At 47.1% G+C, this 21,909-nt stretch overlaps 1 protein-coding gene across 1 annotated transcript in view; it reads left to right on the forward strand.

Moving 5' to 3' along the window:
• erbin (erbb2 interacting protein) overlaps positions 1 to 21,909 on the forward strand; it is a 174,689-nt gene that overhangs the window by 143,316 nt on the left and 9,464 nt on the right. The window contains 11 exon segments of the mRNA XM_084325486.1: positions 1,108 to 1,266; positions 3,181 to 3,369; positions 5,135 to 5,264; positions 6,391 to 6,574; positions 12,019 to 12,379; positions 12,381 to 12,443; positions 12,445 to 12,900; positions 12,902 to 13,192; positions 13,194 to 13,478; positions 15,731 to 15,880; positions 19,152 to 19,247. Coding sequence (XP_084181612.1) covers positions 1,108 to 1,266; positions 3,181 to 3,369; positions 5,135 to 5,264; positions 6,391 to 6,574; positions 12,019 to 12,379; positions 12,381 to 12,443; positions 12,445 to 12,900; positions 12,902 to 13,192; positions 13,194 to 13,478; positions 15,731 to 15,880; positions 19,152 to 19,247 — 2,364 coding nt within the window.

Raw genomic sequence — 21,909 nt, forward strand, 5'->3', positions numbered from 1 at the left:
AGTGGGGAAGTAAAAGTAAAAATAGGCAGTGGAAACAATATAACTGAGTATGTGCATATGAGCAAGTAGGCAGTGTAAATAGGTCAAGGTGCAGATGAGGGCATGTATGCTCTCTCAGTTATATTTGCATTACAACAAATATAGTTACAATAGACGCTATAATCTAAATATAGGCTATGATTAAGTAAGTATAGTATACAGTATATACACAGGTGCAGTATGCATAAGGTACGTATGGTGTGATATACTTTATACCTTGTCCATCTAGGTGAGAGTCAGACACACTCAGTGATGGAGGTTCCTATTAGTCGAATGTGTGGCAGCGGTCCCTGCCCGCTGTTGTGGAGCCTGATGGCCGCTGGTACGAAGGACTGGCCGAGGCGTTCAGTTGAGTGTCGGGGGGTGGGGTTGGGGGGGCGGCGGGGTGTGTTGGGGTGTAGTATAACTACTTTCTCTCTTTCCAATGTTCTTTTGCTAATGGAAAACAGAGTGTATTAGTCACCTAGTGTGTCAGATGGATCCGGGCGAACTCTCCATTACTCTTGTCGCTGTGATATGTCTGTAGCGCGCGGGTCTCCGCGGAGTGACCTCTTAAACCACCCGGGCCGCCGTCTGAAGGCGGCGAGCAGCCTGGAGCTCATGGCGGAAAAAACACGCTGGGAATCGTTTTTCCACCGATGGTGTCGTCTGGCACGTCCCACTGGTCGCAATATGGCCGTCTGGCAGGACGCGGAGGTGGAGGTGGGCGGGAACTTCCGGAAAAGGCATACTGTGCGGAGTCCCTTCCACCGCCAGCCCTGCCAAACCAGGCCACTGACGGGGTAACTGGTGCATTTATATATAGCAGCTTTTATCCAAAGCGTTCCTCACATTTGTACACATTCACACACCGACGGCCGTGCGAGGTGCCGACCTGCTCATCGGCAGCAGTTAGGGGGTTAAGCGTCTTTGTTTGCTCAAGGACACTTTGACACGCTGCTCGGGAAGAGCAAGAATCTAACCGATTATTACCAGACGACCGCTCTACCTCCCTGAGCCACTGTCCACCCCACCCCCCCAAGTCATTAATGTCTGTGTTTTTGTATATATTGTGTGTGTGTGTGCCAGGAGGGCAACCTGAAGCGCTACCCCACGCCCTACCCCGGCGAGCTGAAGAACATGGTGAAGACGGCCCAGTCCGTGACCCACCGGCTCCAGGAGGACGAGGCGAGCGACGAGTCGGCCAAGGAGCGGAACCACATCGGAGTGCAGGACGTGGGAGTCAAGGTCAGCTCGCCCGGGATTATTAGCGGCACAAACGGCTCCGTCTCACTTGGATGTGTAAATAAAGTGCTGCAATAAAAAGAGGGACATGATATGATGTACCTTATGTTACTTACAGCCATAAGCGTATGGAACATATTACAAATACATTATTACATGTTCAAAATATTTAAACCCTTGTTTTCAGAAAACTTTGAAGTTCCCCTGCTTGGGATCGAACCCTAACTTTATGTCGACTCTTAACCCTTTCACTGCCACACGACAGCCGGTTAACCCTTTCACTGTGCCAATACAGAAGGTTAGCCCTTTACTATCACACAACCGACGGCGATGCATTCTTCCATCATTGGCAATTGGTTCAATTCCTGGTTTGCGGCGCTTGTTTTGTACTTTTGCCGATACAATGCGTAAAAAAAATATATTACTTATGACTATAACATAACGTACATTTATGTACCTTTTTTCCTGTGCTTGATTAGTACCTTTATTTACATTTTATGATGAGACAGTGTTGAAAGGGATATCATGATGATCGTGGAATTCAAATGGCAGTATATAATAAAGATGTCACGTCTGCCCACTCTGGCATGCACTGTGGTAATGTACAGTTATATATCTGTCTGAATATACCTGTATGAGTACCTGCATATAATCTGCATGCACCTACATATAATCCTTCTATATACCTACTTATACACCTGCATATTACCCATATAACTTTATGATAGCATTTACAATAGGGCTGTATATAGATTTAGCTGGCGCGTTTATCCAAAGCGACTTACAAGTTCTGTACGACAAGTCATCAGGAAAAACTCTATCAGCTGAGTAACAATGTTCATCAAAGTGTTGAGTGCTACAGTGTAGGTTAGTTTATTAGGACAAGTGCAGGGTTGTTATTATTATTATTATTATTTTTTTTAAATAGTGGTTGAAGAAGTGCGTCTTTAGTCGACGGCGCATAATTCCTTTAACGCCACTATTTATTTTAACTCACGATTAACGTTTTAGAAAATAAGGGAAAAAAATTTACTAGACTTCACTCGGGTGTATTATTGATACTCTCATTGATACTATGTTTGTTTCTGACTGTGTGTGTGTGTGTGTGTGTGTGTATGTGTGTGTGTGTGTGTGTGTGAGAGAGGGGGGTGAGAGAGATGAGGAAGGGGCAAGAGAGAAAGAGAGCTGGGAGAGTGTGAGAGAGAGAGAGGTGGGGCGGGGGGTGTGAGTCCTTTATTCATTGTTTTAAATTATTATTTTCTTAAGTTATTTTGTGCATCACTCTGTTTTGAATTTGATGCAAATTTGCAATGCATGAGGGTCATCCTTTTGTGTTAAATGGCTGCATAAAGCAAGCATTTGTTGACTCATGTTGATAAGAGTATTAAAACTTGAAAAAGATCAGTTTAAGGTAGATTTAGAACAGATACAAAATATGTGTTTTAATTTGCGATTAATCGCGAGTTAACTATGGACAATCATGTGATTAATCAGATTAAATATTTTAATCGATTGACAGCCTTAATATATATCTATCCACTGTCTGTCTGTACATACCTGCATATAATCCTTTTTACATTTCTGTAGATACTATATCTATATCTGTACATATCCCTTACCTACTCTTACTAGCTACACTGTTGGTTAGTATGACTTACTACCATACTGTCTTCATACCTGTATCACTGTACATATTAATACTACAACTCTGTACATACATCTGATTAGCACTATTACTCAGTAGTACTCATTTATATATTGTATACCCAGTTTAATCACCTGTACATTGTATATCCCTATTGCATTTTACTACACTCTGGTTGGTTGGATGCCAAACCTCTCTTCGTCGTACTGTATGATGATGATACATTTTGACTCTGATCATCTGACTGTAAATGTCACTGTGTGTGTGTTCAGGTGATCGAGGCTCCCCGCGGCAACGGCAAGGCGGTGGAGATGGAGCCTGAAGCCCCCCCCGACGCCTGTGCGGAGACCCCCCTCATGGCCCCCATGGCGGACACCTCGGAGTCCTACAGCTCCATGAGGGCCCCGCTGAAGTCCTCGGAGAACTCCAGGACCATGATGAACCACGAGGACACGCTGGAGGTACCTGGTTGACTAACACCCCCTTGTTTCATAGGTGTGTCGGTGGCAAGGAAAATAAGCATGAAATCACAAGTAATAAAAAAGGATCATAATATCGTAAGGTTCTTACTTGAACAGGAAGGAGGGCCGCAGCGTCTTTGTGGTGTGAATCCTGTGTTTCTTTGAAGGTGCTCTTGGACGAGGGGAGCCAGTTGAATAAAAATAAGGATGTTCCAGGCACTCTTCTTGTATATAAAAAAGGCTTTAATAAATAGCTTAGTTCATTGTAGAACCATTAAAAAAACACCAACATGTTGGTGTTTTTTCAGGCGTGCCCGGAAGAAGGGCGATGGAGAAGCCGAAACATGTTGGTGTTTCTTCAGGCATGCCCTGAAGAAGGCTGATAGAGAGGCCAAAACATGTTGGTGTTTTTTTTAATGGTTCTACAATGAACTAAGCTATTTATTAAAGCCTTTTTTATATACAAGAAGAGTGCCTGGCACTTCCTTATTTTTATAATATTGTATGGTATTGTGATATTATGCTCCGTTTTTATTACTTGTGATTTTATGCTTATTTTCTATTACCAGCACCTTAAGTTTGAGTCCCTAATCTCGTTGTACGCTAGTATAATGACAATAAAGTATATTATATTCTTCTATTCTAAGAGGCTGTGGACGGTTAGGCACCTAACGGTGCTGTAAGTGGGTATTACTTAGTTAAGATAAGTGTTAAATAGCTCTACATTCCTACAGCTATCACTGATATAGTGTGTCTGGTCAGTAACATGGGTCTCCCAGTCCCTCCACTCTGCAGTAAACAGCCATCACTGATATAGAGTGTCTGGTCAGTAACATGGGTCTCCCAGTCCCTCCTGCTCTGCAGTAAACAGCCATCACTGATATAGAGTGTCTGGTCAGTAACATGGGTCTCTCAGTCCCTCCACTCTGCAGTAAACAGTCATCACTGATATAGAGAGTCTGGTCAGTAACATGGGTCTGACAGCCATCACTGATATAGAGTGTCTGGTCAGTAACATGGGTCTCTCAGTCCCTCCACTCTGCAGTAAACAGCCATCACTGATATAGAGTGTCTGGTCAGTAACATGGGTCTCTCAGTCCCTCCACTCTGCAGTAAACAGCCATCACTGATATAGAGTGTCTGGTCAGTAACATGGGTCTCTCAGTCCCTCCACTCTGCAGTAAACAGCCATCACTGATATAGAGTGTCTGGTCAGTAACATGGGTCTCCCAGTCCCTCCGCTCTGCAGTAAACAGCCATCACTGATATAGAGTGGCTGGTCAGTAACATGGGTCTCCCAGTCCCTCCACTCTGCAGTAAACAGTCATCACTGATATAGAGAGTCTGGTCAGTAACATGGGTCTGACAGCCATCACTGATATAGAGTGTCTGGTCAGTAACATGGGTCTCTCAGTCCCTCCACTCTGCAGTAAACAGCCATCACTGATGTAGAGTGTCTGGTCAGTAACATGGGTCTCTCAGTCCCTCCACTCTGCAGTAAACACAATACATGTTCTGGTATCCTGGTCCCACTTTATCCAATCAGGAGAGAGTACCCTAGATGTTTTTTTTTCCACTTATTTCATGAGATCTTGCCATGCCATGTTTGCTTACTGCACTGGTAGATTATTTTACCCTGTTTCAAGCACATAGTATTTCCTTAAAACTAGTTTTTATTTCTTATTTTTCGTCAGACCATTTTTTGCAGAAAGATGCGTCATTATTAGTGCATGAGCCTAAAACCGCTCTCCCTGTGTGTCTGCAGGACTCCGAGGAGCTGTCCGACGAGGAGGAGGACGAGGAGGATGAGATGAAGATGGCAGAGATGAGACCACCTCTCATTGAGATCTCCATCAACCAGCCCAAAGTCGTGACCCTAAGTAAGGACAGAAAAGGTACCTCGAGGTCGACCCAGAATAACAACCGCTGTGGTGTTCTTTGCACCGTTCAGATGCTGTATTCAAATTGTGTGTGTGTGTGTGTGTGTAGAGCAGCGGTTCTCAAACTACGGGTTGCGACCCAAAGTGGGGTTGCGGGTAGGCAAGTAAACGAAAAAATATATATATATTAGTGCTGTCAATAGATACATTTTTTTTTTACAAATTAATCTCAGCTAATCACTCCATAGATTAATCTACCGGTAGATAAATTAATTTTAATGCTTTAAATTATTTAAATTAATCTCTAAAGTTAAAGCATTAACTTTGACAGCCCTAATATATATATTCTTTTATGTTCTGGCAACATCTTTTGGCAAAATATGCCTCGTTTTATAAATGTGTATTGATAACATAGTGCTGTAATTAAATTGTCTAATAAATATGCATGATCAAGTTCAACAACGTGTGCTTTTATTTTGATATTCCTTAATTCCACGTTGAAACTACGCGATACATTAAGTGTGGGGGGTCGCCAAAAAAAATATCCTAAATAAAATGGGGTCGCGGTATAAAAAAATAAAGTTTGAGAACCCCTGGTCTAGGGCTACACTGGGTACACTGCCTGCTGTACCCGCTGCAAATTATTTTAACCCTTTCACTGCCACACTACCAAATGGTTAACCCTTTCACTGTGACAATACGGAAGGTTAACCCTTTCACTGCCACACTACAGCAGGTTAACCCTTTACTATCACACTACAGAGACGGTTAACCCGTCTGTAGTGTGATAGCAAAGGGTTAACCTGCTGTAGTGTGGCAGTGAAAGGGTTAAATATCCTTTACTGCGGGGGAGACCTCAGGTGACTCAGAGTGACTCATAGGGCTTCTCTATTCAACTGATAATTGGTGGCTGGCCTCAATGCATTCCTATGAATGCCTGATTAACAGCTGAATGAAGCACCATTAGAACCTACCTGGCTTAGACCACGCCCCCCTCAATGCTGATTGGGCCACACACCCCCCCACCCCCTACCCCCAATAGTCACAGTGTACCCCCAGCTAAAAGCTAGACTACACCACTGCCTGCCAAGACACTGTGGATGAACGTACACTTCAGTTTTGTTCCTCTTCGCTCCGCCAGACGACGGGAAGGACGCCGACTCGTTGCTGGACGACACCGTCGCCAACAGCAACCAGAACAACAGCAACTGCTCGTCGCCGTCCCGCATGTCGGACTCGGTCTCCCTGACGACGGACAGCAGCCAGGACAACTCCCTGTGCACACCGGAGAGGGAGGCCAAGCTGCTGTTCCTGCCCAAGAGCAGGTGAGGGAGAGGGGAGAGAGGGAGAGAGGGAGGGAGGGAGGGAGGGAGGGAGGGAGGGAGGGAGGGAGGGGAGAGGGAGGGGGAGAGGGAGGGGGAGAGGGAGGAGGGGGAGGGAGAGGGAGGGAGGGAGGGAGAGGGAGGGGGGAGAGGGAGGGAGGGAGGGGGGAGAGGGAGGGAGAGGGAGGGGGGAGAGAGGGAGGGAGAGAGGGAGGGAGGGGGAGGGAGGGGGAGAGGGAGAGGGAGGGAGGGAGGGGAGGAGAGGGAGAGAGGGAGGGAGAGAGGGAGAGAGGGAGGGAGGGAGGGAGGAGGGGGGAGAGGGAGGGGGAGGAGAGGGAGGGAGAGGGAGGGGGGAGAGAGGGAGGAGGGAGGGGGAGGGAGAGGGAGGGAGGGAGAGGGAGGGGGGAGAGGGAGGGAGAGGGAGGGGGGAGAGAGGGAGGGAGGGGGAGGGAGGGGGGAGGGAGGGAGGGAGGGGAGAGGGAGGGAGGGAGGTGGAGAGGGAGGGGGAGAGGGAGGGAGGGGGGAGGGAGAGAGAGGGAGGGAGGGAGGGAGAGGGAGGGGGAGAGGGAGGGAGAGGGAGGGGGGAGAGAGGGAGGGAGGGGGAGGGAGAGGGAGGGAGGGAGGGAGAGGGAGGGGGGGGAGGGGGAGGGAGGGGGAGGGGGAGGGAGGGAGGGAGGAGAGGGAGGGAGAGGAGGGGAGAGAGGGAGGGAGGGGGGAGGGGGGAGAGGGAGGGAGGGAGGGAGGGAGGGAGGGAGGGAGGGAGGGAGGGAGGGAGGGAGGGGGAGGGAGGGGGAGAGGGAGGGAGAGAGGGAGGGAGAGGGAGGCCAAGCTGCTGTTCCTGCCCAAGAGCAGGTGAGGGAGAGGGGGAGGGAGGGAGAGGGAGGGAGAGAGAGGGAGGCCAAGCTGCTGTTCCTGGTGAGAGAGAGGGGGAGGGAGAGAGAGAGAGAGAGGCTCCTCCTCCCAACGCGTCTTCTTTTTAGCAGGGGGGGACGCGTGCATACTTTACCCAAGGCAGTTGTCCTTCCGCGTTCGGTTTGCGCGCCCTGATTGGCCTCTCAGCGCCCAATCGCGTTAGCCTACACAGAGCTAGCAGAGTATCGGGAGAAATGTAATATTACTGTGAAGAGAATCACGTCGCTGCAGATGCTCGCAGTTAGTTGACCATGGAGATGGTAAAGTACTACGGATGTAAAACATTTGGAATTGTTTACAATAAAGCTGTGATTGTACAACTTCAAGGCTCCTTTCGATCGCCGTGCTGCTGCTAGGAAGGAGCAATAAGAGGAAAACAATGTCAACATAATTGTACTTACAGATGTTGTGGTGTCCACAGGCTGATCTGTTTCCACAAGAAGAAGGTTTTGATCCAGATGTGAAGTCTCGGTCCGTGTGAATACTTTACCCAGATCAAAACAATACGTTATTTATATTGATGTGATGTCGATTGATATGAATAGCGTGTTACGTTAATATAGAGAGATGAAAACAATACGTTATTTATATTGATGTGATGTCGATTGATATGAATAGCGTGTTACGTTAATATAGAGAGATTAAAACAATACGTTATTTATATTGATGTGATGTCGATTGATATGAATAGCGTGTTACGTTAATATAGAGAGATGAAAACAATACGTTATTTATATTGATGTGATGTCGATTGATATGAATAGCGTGTTATGTTAATATAGAGAGATGAAAACAATACGTTATTTATATTGATGTGATGTCGATTGATATGAATAGCGTGTTACGTTAATATAGAGAGATGAAAACAATACGTTATTTATATTGATGTGATGTCGATTGATATGAATAGCGCGTTACGTTAATATAGAGATGAAAACAATACGTTATTTATATTGATGTGATGCCGATTGATATGAATAGCGCGTTACGTTAATATAGAGAGATGAAAACAATACGTTATTTATATTGATGTGATGTCGATTGATATGAATAGCGCGTTACGTTAATATAGAGAGATGAAAACAATACGTTATTTATATTGATGTGATGTCGATTGATATGAATAGCGCGTTACGTTAATATTGGGCTGTGGAACTGAAAGCTGATGCACGGCGATAGTAGGGCTAACGCGATTGGGCGCTGAGAGGCCAATCAGGGCGCGCAAACCGAACGCGGAAGGGACAACTGCCTTGGGTAAAGTATTCACGCGGGGGGGGGGGGGGGGGGGGGGGGCACCAGCCATGTGTTCCCAGATCCAGCTCTCGCATGAATCACTGTTGTTCAGTGTAATCTAATCTTAGAACGCATCTTAACCCCTTCACTACCACACTACAGAAGGTTAGCCTTTCACTACCACACTACAGACGGTTAACATTCTGGTAGTGAAAGGGTTAACCTTCTGTAGTGTGGTAGTGAAAGGGTTAACCTTCTGTAGTGTGGTAGTGAAAGGGTTAACCTTCTGTAGTGTGGTAGTGAAAGGGTTAACCATCTGTAGTGCGGTAGTGAAAGGGTTAATCTTCTGTAGTGCGGTAGTTAAACGTTAACCTTCTGTAGTGTGGTAGTGAAAGGGTTAACCTTCTGTAGTGTGGTAGTGAAAGGTTAACCTTCTGTAGTGTGGTAGTGAAAGGGTTAACCTTCTGTAGTGTGGTAGTGAAAGGTTAACCGTCTGTAGTGTGGTAGTGAAAGGGTTAACCTTCTGTAGTGTGGTAGTGAAAGGGTTAACCGTCTGTAGTGTGGTAGTGAAAGGTTAACCGTATGTAGTGCGGTAGTGAAAGGGTTAACCTTATGTAGTGTGGTAGTGAAAGGGTTAACCTTCTGTAGTGCGGTAGTGAAAGGGTTAGCCTTATGTAGTGTGGTAGTAAAAGGGTTAACCTTCTGTAGTGTGGTAGTGAAAGGGTTAACCTTCTGTAGTGCAGTAGTGAAAGGGTTAGCCTTATGTAGTTTGGTAGTAAAAGGGTTAACCTTCTGTAGTGTGGTAGTAAAAGGGTTAACCTTCTGTAGTGTGGTAGTAAAAGGGTTAACCTTCTGTAGTGCGGTAGTGAAAGGGTTAGCCTTATGTAGTGTGGTAGTGAAAGGTTAACCGTCGGTAGTGTGGTAGTGAACGGGTTAACCCTTTGTCGTCTGGCAGTGAAAGGGTTAACCTTCTGTATTGTCGCAGTGAAAGGGTTAACCCTTTGTTAGTGTGGTAGTGAAAGGGTTAAAGCGCACGGCAGCAGCAATAAGGAGATATTGCGCTGAGTCACGTGCACACACTCTCACACACGTACGCTACCGATTTTATTATGTCTTGCTCTACGGATATAATGCACAGCGATATATACCTGATGCTTAATGCGTATCGTCAGTCAAAACAGTCAGTTACCGTTTGTAATAAGATTTCCATTTCAGTAATAATAACTTTATTTATATATAGCACCTTTCATACAAGAATTGCAGCTCATTTGCATTCAGTTGACAGAATAAAAGCAATGCATGAAGTGCAGACATAAGAATAGGCATAAAATAAGTATACAATAGACGGGTTACAAGTAATGTAGTAAAATAGCTCTCATTTACAGTGGCACAAACAAGCAATTTTGGTGGACGTATTTGGCACGAACAAAATATATAAATAAAAAAATTTAAATCAAGCACCCTCAAAAACTAGTTCAGTTGAAATGGCGAGTACTTGAGTAATCTGTTACTTGTCTCAGGTCCATCCCTAATTCTTTCTTACTGGCTGTTTTTTTGGAATTGTGAGGCAAGAGCTGCGATTTAAGATAAGATAAGATATTCCTTTATTGCTCCCCTTGGGGAAATTCAGGCATCATAGCAGCATGGGGGAGGGGGGGTACAGGTAGTAAAAAGCAGTGTAAACAATATAACAAATCAATATAATTAACATAACATAATTAACTCTGGACATGTGCGCAATGGTCAACAAGGTGCGAGATGGGGGTATGTATGCCCTCTTAAATTTGCCCTACAATAAAGTTACAACATATAATCTAATCCAATAATCTAAATCTAATCTATTATAGTCTGAAAAAAACGAAATGCTAAAAGCTAAATATATGCAATATATAGTCTAATAATCCAATAATCTAATCTAATATATAATCTTAAAATGCTAATGCTAAATATATGATCTGATGAAGTATACAGTATTCAGTATTCACATAGGTTCCTAGTAGTTGGATGTCCTGCCCACTGGAGCCTTATGGCCGCTGGTATGAAGGACTGGCCGAGGCAGTTAGTCGAGTGACGGGGGGGGGGGGGTCTGTGACTGAACGTGCTTCTCATCTTGACTAGCTCGTCGTAGAGGGGGTGGGAGGGATTATCCAGGATAGCAGCCAGCTTCCTTCTCATCCCCCTCTCTGCCACCACCTCTAGGGCACCTCTAGTCTGACCAGCTCAACTCCCACCACGGAGCTAGCCTTCCTCACCAGCTTGTTCAGTTTGTTGGTGTCCGTCGAGTTGATGTATTTATTTTTGATTGATTGATTTAAGCGCTTTAAGGACCAAACAAACTCAACAACTCAAACTTTGAAGCATTGGCGAACAATGGCGATACATCTCAAATGTAGTTCTAGATGTCTGAACGAGTCCATCCCTCACTACTGCCGCCTCTGTCAGCAGATGTTGCTTTTGTGATCTGTGGCCTTGTTTGGCAAATGAAAACAGAGACAGTCAATACATGCCGGGACTTGTCTGTTTGCTGCCACCTTGTAAACTCTGATCGAATGAATAAAACCGCGGTCAGTCTGTTGTCCTGGGCAGACTGCATTTGTACTCATTAGAGCAGTTTATTTATGCCATATGCTGTTGTAAGTTAACAAAACAAATTAACCCTTGAGAAGTAGAATCGTATAAGTCAGATTTGAAGTAGGGATGCCCCGATCACGTTTTTTGCCACGATACCGATCACCGATCGTCTATGAGTCATATCGGCCGATACACTGCCGATACCGATCGTTTTTGGTTTTCTTATAGGCAATAGCAGCTGGTAGTGGCAGTATTATACTGTAGGTCTAACACAGGCATTCTCAAAGTCCGGTCCTAAATGATCTAATCTAATCTTAGAAATGAAGTAAAGTGAATAGTACTGGGTGTTAAGCATAACAGTATCTAAGTTAATTTACCTCTGACCATTATAGTGAAAGTATTTTCCTATGAACTGAAACGTATAAGATCACATAAGGCTAGCATCATTGGCGTTCAGTTACAGCTATGAAGCACGATAGCTAATTAGCCAACAGCTGCAAAAACAAATGTCAATGATGTTATAAGACGTTGATAGTATCTTGTGTTTTATTATGAAAAATAAATCAAATCATCACCGTGTAACTCATCACCCGAAAGCACTCGACCTCTTCTGTCTTTAACAACATTTAGACGATTAGGTTGAAAAACACGGGTCATCTGAAAACTTTGTCTCAGCTCCTTTGTTTGAGTCTTCTGTTAACGTTGCCCCCTGCGTTCCCCCTGCGCTTCAGGCACGAGGACGAGAACATGAACCAGCGCAAGGAGAGCGCCCCCATCCTGCACAACGGCAACGGCTCCGACACGTCCCTGCAGGCGCTGCTGAAGACCCAGCACCCGGAGAAGCTGGGCGACTACGACCTCTCCATGGAGGCGCGGCTGGCCTTCCTCCAGAAGGGCATCAACAACGGCCTGGGCGACGACGGCGCCTACACCAAGTGGGACCAGATCAACATGAACGTGTCGAAGCCCGACAACGTGGCCACGGAGGACCTGAGCAACGACAACGTGGACCACCTGGAGAACGGCAACCGCCGGCTCTTCGACGGCCAGGCGGTGTCGCCGATGAGGGCGGAGACGACGACGCCGACGGCGGGTGGCGGCCAGCAGCGACATGTCCCTGTCCCGCAGCACCGAGGAGCTGACCCCGGAGAAGAGGTACGCCCCCCCCCGCCCAGGTGGTGAAGTCCCAGAGCGTGGCCGACATGGACACGGGGGGCGGCGCCATGAGGCTCTACTCCATCGACGGCGACGGAGGGGGGGGCCCCTGCGAGGGCAGGATGATGGCGGGGCCCGGGGCGCAGGGCCAGAGCATCGTCCGGAGCAAGTCGGCCTCCCTGCTCAGCGAGCAGCACCTCCAGATCTACCCCGGCTCCTCCGCCTCCTCCTCGGACCTGCTCTCCTGCTCCTCCTCCAAGCCGGCCGTGAGCTCCAGCCGCTACGGCGTCTCCTCCAGCATGGCCCTGGGCCTGCCCCCTCCGCAGTACAACATCCAGTACACCAGCAGCGCCCTGCCCAACAAGGAGGGCCTCTGGACCCAGAGGACCCCCGTGCCCCCGGAGCACCAGGGCTACCCGCTGGCCAACACCAACTACTCCAACCGCAACCAGGCGCCGCCCCTATAATCCGCAGCAGAGAGGGGGGCCTCCCGCCGGCGGCGGCGGGGACATGTGGGCCAAGGAGAGGCCGCAGCCCCCCGGTGGCCAGCCCCGGAGTAACACCCTGCAGCGGCAGAGCAGCAGCTCGTCCACGGCCTCCATGGGGGACCCGCGGCGCATGCAGCTGCCCGAGGGCGAGTACATGACGTACCGGGACATCCACACGCTGGGCAGGGGCCCGCTGGCCATGAGCCAGGCGGCGCAGAGGCCCCTGTCGGCGCGCACCTACAGCATGGACGTGCCGGGAAGTGGCCAGGCCGCACGGCGGGGGGGGCGGCGCCAGGGGGGCGCAGCTGGGCCACGAGCAGCAGCAGCAGCTGCCGGAGAGGACCATGTCGGTGAGCGACTTCAACTACCAGCAGCACGGCAGCCCCGGCAAGAGGCCGCCGGGCAACAACGGCGGCGGCGGCAGGGTGAAGTCCGAGCACTCCCTGCTGGACGGGGGGTCCGTGTCGGGGGGCGGAGGGGGGGCGCGGGTGCCGCCGGACTGGAGGGACCAGGTCATGCGTCACATCGAGGCCAAGAAGATGGAAAAGGTAAATGAGAATGAGCCGCGCGCCGCTGTGTGTTTGGTTTGAATCGTTTGGTGATTCACTGCTGAACCGCAAAATAATCAGGAAACGTTGATGTACTTGATCTGATTGGGTTATTTTTTATGGCCTCGCCGTCTCTCTCTCTCTCTCTCTCTCTCTCTCTCTCTCTCTCTCTCTCTCTCTCTCTCTCTCTCTCTCTCTCTCTCTCTCTCTCTCTCTCTCTCTCTGTCTCTGTCTCTGTCTCTGTCTCTCTCTGTCTCTCTCTCTCTCTCTCCCCCCTCCCCCTCTCCCTCTCTCTCTCTTTCTCTCTCTCTCTCTCTCTCTCTCTCTCTCTCTCTCTCTCTCTCTCTCTCTCTCCACCATTCATCATCTGTTTGCGCTCTTAAAACATGAAGGGTTCGACTGAGATGGAAATCTTGTTTTTTTCCGAGAGAGATGTCCCTTTTTTATCAAGCGTCTTAAAAGTAGGGGGCGGGTGGGTGGTGGGGGAGGGGCTGATCTGAGACCAGATTGGCTCATAAGTGCACAGAGAAAGGTGTATTACGTGTCCTGTGACCCGGACGGCTGATCCTAGATCAGTACTACTCCCCCCCCCTGCGCTTTAGACGTATGACAAATGGGGGCCCCCGCTCCTGCCGTCTTGTTGGTCCTAAAGCCTCGGGTTGGAGGTGTAACCGTCTTCTTGATGAGAGACGCCGTCTCCGACCCTGCTCTTTATAACTCTGCCGTCCTCACGTCTCACAGTCTTCAACTAACTACTGGATTAAAGTCGCTGTAAGTGGTTAAATAACAGCTCTACATTCTGACAGCCGTCACTGATACAGAGTGTCTGGTCAGTAACGTGGGTCTCTCTCCCAGTCTCCTCCTGATCGGCAGAGAAACACAAAATACGTGTTCTAGTATCCCGTTCTCACATTATCCAATCAGGAGAGAGAACTCCACACTAAATAATAGTTTGTTTTAAGCACATATGTGCTTGAAACAAGTCAAATAATCTGCCAGTGTATTATTAAGCAAATTTGGCTCGACAAGATTTCTTGAAATACAGTAAGTAAAAAAAGAGTGTTCTCTCTCCTGATTGGATGAAGTGAGAACAGGATACCAGAACATGTATTGTGTCTTTACTGCAGAGTGGAGGGACTGGGAGACCCATGTTACTGACCAGACACTCTATACCAGTGATGGCTGTTTACTGCAGAGTGGAGGGACTGGGAGACCCATGTTACTGACCAGACACTCTATACCAGTGATGGCTGTTTACTGCAGAGCAGGAGGGACTGGGAGACCCATGTTACTGACCAGACACTCTATATCAGTGATGGCTGTTTACTGCAGAGTGGAGGGACTGGGAGACCCATGTTACTGACCAGACACTCTATATCAGTGATGGCTGTCAGAATGTAGAGCTATTATTCCCATGGACCACTTATTTTAACAAAGAAAACACCACTTACATAGCACCTGTATATACATACAGAATGTCTCTATATTCTTATTGACCACAATAGAAGTATCGGTAAGAAGAAACGGAAGCCTCCTTTCTCTACCACAGCATGAACTTTTCCCTTCTTTTACGTTACACTGGGTGACCGATTAACAAACCACTACAGCCTACTAACTCAACGTGCCACGGACGTCTGTGATCCACTGCATGCTCGTCTCCGGTGCATCCCGTTAAAAGGAACACGCCAACATTATGGGAAATTAGCTTACCATCTTTTCCAGAGAGAGAGACGAGAAGATAGATACCAGTTTCCTCTCTGTGCGTTCAGTAGAAAGCTATCCGGCTGCAACGCTAGCCTAGCTTAGCACAATGAAAAATGGAAGCAAACCAAGTAACCGGTTAGCCTAGCTTAACCTTCGGGAGAGGCGTTGCCTAGGCTAACCGGTACCATCCGCTTCCATTAATTGTGCTAAGCTAGGCTAACGTGTAGCCGGATAGCTTTCTACTGAACGCACACGGAGAGGAGACTGGTATCTATCTTCTTGTCTCTCTTTCTCTGGAGCGAATACTGTATACAGTATTATGGTTCCTTCCCATAATGTTGGCGTGTTCCTTTTTAAAAGTTACTGGTGTTTTACTGGGTATATGTTTTTAACGTCAACACTCATTTGTTGTGAACCGCATGGAAAACTGCAGCATGGCCGCCACTGAAGTGTGTCCGTGTGTCTGCTCTGTCTGCTCTGTCTGCTCTGTGTGTCTGTGTGTCGGCTGTCGGCTGCTCCGTGTCATATCCCTCTCTCTCTCTGCTCAGAATGCGCTGTCACGGTCCTATAATTCCACTTACGCCCCCCTGCCGCTGAGCCGCTCTCGCTACGGCAGCTCTAGGGACATGCATGCCAGCCAGGGGTCTCTGGTCTTTAGTGCCGGGGACAGACGGCCCTACGGAGCCACGGGCTTCAGCGTGAGTACCCTCTGTGACCTCTGTGACCTCTGTGACCTCTGACCCCCCCCTGTAGCCTTCAGCCGCCCGCCGCTCCTGCCACGTCAGTGGCCTTTTTTTTTACAACCTCCTGCTTAGTCGCACCTCCTGTTTGAAGAGCAGGAAACGCTTCCTTCCTTCCTTACCTACCTACCTACCTACCTACCTACCTACCTACCTACCTACCTACCTACCTACCTACCTACCTACCTACCTACCTACCTACCTACCTACCTACCTACCTACCTACCTACCTACCTACCTACCTACCTACCTACCTACCTTAGCACCTTTTTAATAATAATAATAATAATAATAAATAGGGATGTCCCGATCCGATCACGTGATTTTCCGAAGATCGGGATCGGCAAAAAAAAGAAAACATGACCATGTTCACGTCTTAAACTTAAACTTAGTTTTGGTTTTAAATTACATATCATCATTCATTTATTTATTGTCACACAGAGCAGAAGAATTTTGCCAAAACAAACGCATTTCCTTTGATTTAATTATACATCAAATGATTTATGTCAAGGATTGCAATGCCTCGCTTGAATGACGTAAACTTTTCACCTGGATAACGTCAACGTTCAGGGTGAATGTAATGTGAGAAATCGGGATGAAAAAAAAAATGTAAAATAAATAAAATTTGATCGGATCGGGAAAGATCGGTATCGGTAGATACTCAAATCGGATCGGGAGCAAAAAAATGTGATCGGGACATCCCTAATAATAAATCTGATTTCTATAGCGCCTTTCAGGAAACCCAAGGTCGCTTCACAATCAAGAGGGCTAGGGAGAGGGGGCAATAGGGGGGAAAGGGGGGGGGGTGAGGGCAGGTAAGGGATAATGAACCTAATCTAAACTAACTAATGGGGAAAAGCCTTGGTGAAAAGCCTTGTGTTTTGAGAGCAGTTTTGAAGGTGTCCAGGGTTGTGTCCAGGGTTGTGTCCAGGGTTAGAAGTCGTCTTTTTCACCCGCCCACTTGTTACGGGGCGAGTGAAAGCGTAATTTATTTTACCTGGACGCAACAAACCGTCTGAAGTGCGTCGTCTCCTCCGATGGATCCCAGCGGGGTCTTTTAGGCTGCGTTCACACTGCAGGCGAAAGTGGCCCGAATCAGATTTTTATTAAATCTTTTGCTCATATGTGACTCAGATCAGTTTGTTTTTCTCGACTGTGTGAACAACACAAATCGCATGGAATCTTGATCTTTTCAATTCTGATTTGGGCCACTTTCATACGTGGGTGGGAATCACCAGAGGCCTCACCATACGATACTATATCACGATACTTGAGTCACGATACGATAGTATTGCGATACTAAATATATTGCGATATGCTGAGTATTGCGATATTAACATTGCGATATATTGCGATTTATTACCTTTTTTCAACTGCAAAGTAAAACTTTGTCAAGTTTTATCTAATAAAATACAAAACGCTCCCTCCCTCCCTCCCTCCCTCCCCCTCCTTTTAACCCTTTCACTACCACACTACAGACTGTTAACCGTCTGTAGTGTCATAGTCAAGGGGTTAACCTTCTGTAGTGGGGTTGTGGTAGGGTTAACCCTTTGTCGTGTGGCAGTGAAAAGGTTTAACCTGCTGTATTGTCTCAGTGAAAGGGTTAACCCTTTGGTAGTGTGGTAGTGAAAGGGTTGAACCCGTATGATACTCTGGTCTCTGTCAGAGTCATTTATCCCTGTGCTTCACCTCCACCCCCCCCCCCCAGCACCACTCCAATCAGAACCTAGCGTGCTCCTGTAGGCCCGCCCACCCACCCTGCAGCACTCCAATCAGAACCCAGCGTGCTCCTGTAGGCCCGCCCACCCACCCTGCAGCACTCCAATCAGAACCTAGTGTGCTCCTGTAGGCCCGCCCACCCACCCTGCAGCACTCCAATCAGAACCCAGCGTGCTCCTGTAGGCCCGCCCACCCACCCTGCAGCACTCCCAATCAGAACCTAGCGTGCTCCTGTAGGCCCGCCCACCCACGCTGCAGCACTCCAATCAGAACCCAGCGTGCTCCTGTAGTGTAGTAGACACTCTCTCTCTCACTCTCTGATTGCAACACGTCTCAACAACAGTCATTTCTTTCCCTTTTTTCTTTGTTTTTCTTTCCCTTTTTCTTTTTTTTTACACTGCAATCTTCATCTTTGCTTGTTCGTCGTCGCCCTCCTCTTCCACTACTTTCCGTCACACTTCAGAATCACTTCGTAGCCTCTTGTCTCATCTTTGTGTGCTGAGATGAGAACTGTGTTTGTCGAAGGTAAGTTGTCAGGCTCCAGTCAGTGTGTAGAAGGCGTAGATGGTTGTGTAGCGGGTCGTGATGTTGCTACGTAGAGTCGTAGTAGCTGCTGTGATGTCTGACTGTGTCGTAGTCTTAGGTAGAGCTGGTGAGATAAGATATTCCTTTATGGATCCCCTTCTAGGGAAATTCGGACGTCATAGCAGGGGGGGGGGGGGGGGGGGGGGGTACATGTATGGGCAGGGTAATAGTAGCAAGACATGAATATAGGCAATAGAATTTGATCTGAATATAATAAATATGAGAAAGATAAACCGTGTAAACAAAGTAATGAACTCTAAATATAAAGATATGATATAAAGATGTGAGAAAAATAAACGGTGCATGTAAACGCACTTGTATTATACGTTACAATAAATATAGGCAGTAAGAAATTAGAATCTGAATATATACTGTTATTTATTTTATACATTTTAGTGATGTTGATTGTTTAAATTAATAAATTTAATCTCAATCTCAGGTTGTGTCTCGGTGGAAAACGCTCTCCTTTTAAATCCACACCTGAGTGACTAACGTGCCTCAGACCTGCCGTCACGTCGCTAGCGTGTCGTTATCTGGGGGGCGACAGTGGCTCAGGAGGCAGAGCAGTCGTCTGGGAATCCGGAGGTTCCCGGTTTGATTCCCGGGCAGCATGTCGTAGTGTCCTTGAGCAAGACACCTAACCCCTAATTGCTCCCGATGAGCAGGTTGGCACCTTGTATGGTTGCCTCCACCGTCGGTGTGTGAGTGAACGGGTAAAATGTGAGGAACAAATTGTAAAGCGCTTTGGATAAAAGCTGCTATATAAATGCACCAGTTACCATTTATCTAACTGTGCGTGTGGCGTGTCGACACTCTTTTAGGCAACGATTGATTAATAAGTGAGTCGACTCTCGTCCGTTCGCGTGCGGAGAGAGAGCGATGTGGGTCGAGTGCCGACGTTCATCTGTCACTAATCCCTTCTCAGGACGACGTCTTCAGTCCCCAGCCGGGTTACCCCCCCATGGACCCCCACCGGCCCCAGGGGCAACCGGGTTACCCCACCATGGACCCCCACCGGAAAGTAAGTACCGACACATTTCAGGTCCACGGTCGGAAAACACAACGTTGAGTTTTCAAACCTTTTATTTCAACTTGTGAGACGCGGAGGTCGCCCTCCATTTACAGTGACGGCGACTTTACAAAACAAGACACAGTTTATCATCCGCAATATTTCATACATATAGGCACAATAAATAAGAATAAACGATAGAAAATCAGCTAAGACGGTTACACGTCGACACATGGTGGTCGGAGATCATACTTTTAAATGCAGCGAGAGAAGGAAGAAGATTCAGAGTTGAACGATGACAAATAATAGCAATAACAAGTTTCAAGTTTGTTTCAAGTTTGTTTATTATTTGTCACATATAAAATACATGTACTTAAAGTTTACGCTGAAAGGCTTGGTTCTGTGTGAGCCCCTGAGAGTGTGCTTCATACAGTAAAAAAAGTAAGTAAAAGAGGAATATAGTACAATATACAATCTAAGTACAATGAGTAAAAAGGAGTAAGAATGCGGACAATGAGGTACAAAACGTTAAGATAAGGTGCGAATGCAAATGAGGTATGAATGTAGTGCAAATCTCTTTAATAGGTAGATAAATATAATGTAGTGTTAAAGTGAGTGTCAAGGTGCGTGTTTGTTTAAAGTGGGTGTGCATGTGGATGTGTGTGCAATGAGTGTAGATGATGGGTTGTTACATGGAGTCATTGAGCATCCTGATGGCCTGGGGATAGAAGCTCCTTCTGAGTCTCTCTGTGCTTGCCATGAGACTCCGGTAGCACTTGCCTGACCGCAGCAGTTCAAAGAAGCAGTTGTTTGGGTGACTAGAGTCTTTGGTTATTCTCTTAGCCTTGGCCCTGCAACACTTGGTATAAATGTCCTGGAGAGTGGGAAGCCCACCTCCAATTGTGCGTTCGGCTGAACGGGCCACTCTCTGTAGTCTGCTGCGGTCTTGTGCGGTGCTATTCCAAAACCAGGAGGTGATGTTACCAGTCAGGATGCTCTCTATTGTGCATGAGTAGAAGTTCTTAAGGATCTTCTGACTCACTTTGAACTTCCTTAGGCGCCTAAAAAAGTAGAAGTGTTGCCGTGCCTTCTTCACTACACTGTCTGTGTGTGGTCCATGTCAAGTGATTGATTGATTGATTGATTGAACATTTTATTAACAGATTGCAGAATGGGTACAATACAGTACGGCTCAATACACACAATTGTTAAGGGGATGCAGACCAGAGAAAGACTTTCATCTGGTTTACATCATGGTCTTCCATTTTCAATTCATAATGACATTCATGACATTTACAGTACTGTTACATCCAGACATTTATGACATACAAGATATACACTACTGTTTAAGAGACAGAGATCCTAAAAGAAAATATATACATTAGAGGGGGAAGAAACTGTATATTAGGAGGGGGGGGGGGGGTTTGGACATTTACGGGGGCCATTTTCGAATTGCAGCCTCCCTTAGGTGCTCTTTGAGGGTGGTTTTGAAGGTGGGTAGGGATTCACCTTATTTTACGGCTGTGGGTAGGGCGTTCCGCATTGTTGTGGCACCTCGGATATGTGAACTCTGAGGTACTTAAAAACTGTTCACTCTCTCGACCGGTGCCCCGTCGATGCTGAGGGGGCTGTAGTCCCTGGCCCCCGACCTCCTAAAGTCCACAATCATCTCTTTGGTTTTGCTGACGTTCAGGGAGAGGCTGAAACAAATAATAACATCCATGATGCATTGCTGCCGGCAGCATCTCCTCGATGCACAACGTTACTTCCTGAGTAAAGCAGAGCTGTGTTTTAAGTTGAGAGTGCCCGGCCCGGCCCTAGGAGTGAGATATATTGACCCTGCACCGCACTTCCGCCCAAGCAGAGATTAATGAGTTGTAATTAATGAAGCAGGCTCTAAAAGAGATTACTGTTCAGACTCTCCCAGGGCCGCTGCCTCTCTGGCTGCCCGCAAGTGGGCTCCTAGGAGCACCCCCCCCACCCCCCAGCAAGGTTGTCTGGGCATGTGAGATGGGGGGACCTTGCCCAGTTCAGCACGCTTCAAAGCCTGACCTTAAATCAGCCGTACAATGTGGTGCAGTATTGACTCCGGGTGTTGATAATGACGCAGTTAACATGATATGAAACGACTTCACGGAGGATAACTTTACTTTGTGATGAGGCGTCTAGCAACAGTGTGTTATTGTTACCCCCCTTGTGTGAATTGGAATTGAATTGCCTTGTAATAAAACCTCTTATATAATTCCAAAATAATGAAAGAAAGAAAAATTGTTTCCCCTGCTCAATCAATTCCCCTTCTGCCCCCTGCTGTTTGAATGCTGCCATTGCAAGTCCTGCTATCTTAAGGCTTTCAGAGGGAGATGGAAATGAGGTCAATCAGTGGAAACACTCCAGGAAGCCTTACCGTATTTATCCTTTATTTATCCAGGAATGTCCCATTGAGATACAAGATCTCTTCTTCCAGGGAGTCCTTAACGTACCTCCGTGAGCTTGTATTGAAGGAAGTTAAAGGGACATTATTATGGAGGATGAGTTTTGTCTATATAGTATATATATAGTCTTTATGGATTTGTCGTTCTCAAATGTTATTTAGGCTTCGTTCACACTGCAAGCCTAAGAGCTCAATTCTGATTTATTGCTCAGATCAGATTTCTTTAGTTTGGCTGTTTTCCAT

The sequence above is a fragment of the Notolepis coatsorum genome (genome assembly GCF_963971535.1).
Source record: "Notolepis coatsorum genome assembly, chromosome: 11".
Classification (NCBI taxonomy): domain Eukaryota; kingdom Metazoa; phylum Chordata; class Actinopteri; order Aulopiformes; family Paralepididae; genus Notolepis; species Notolepis coatsorum.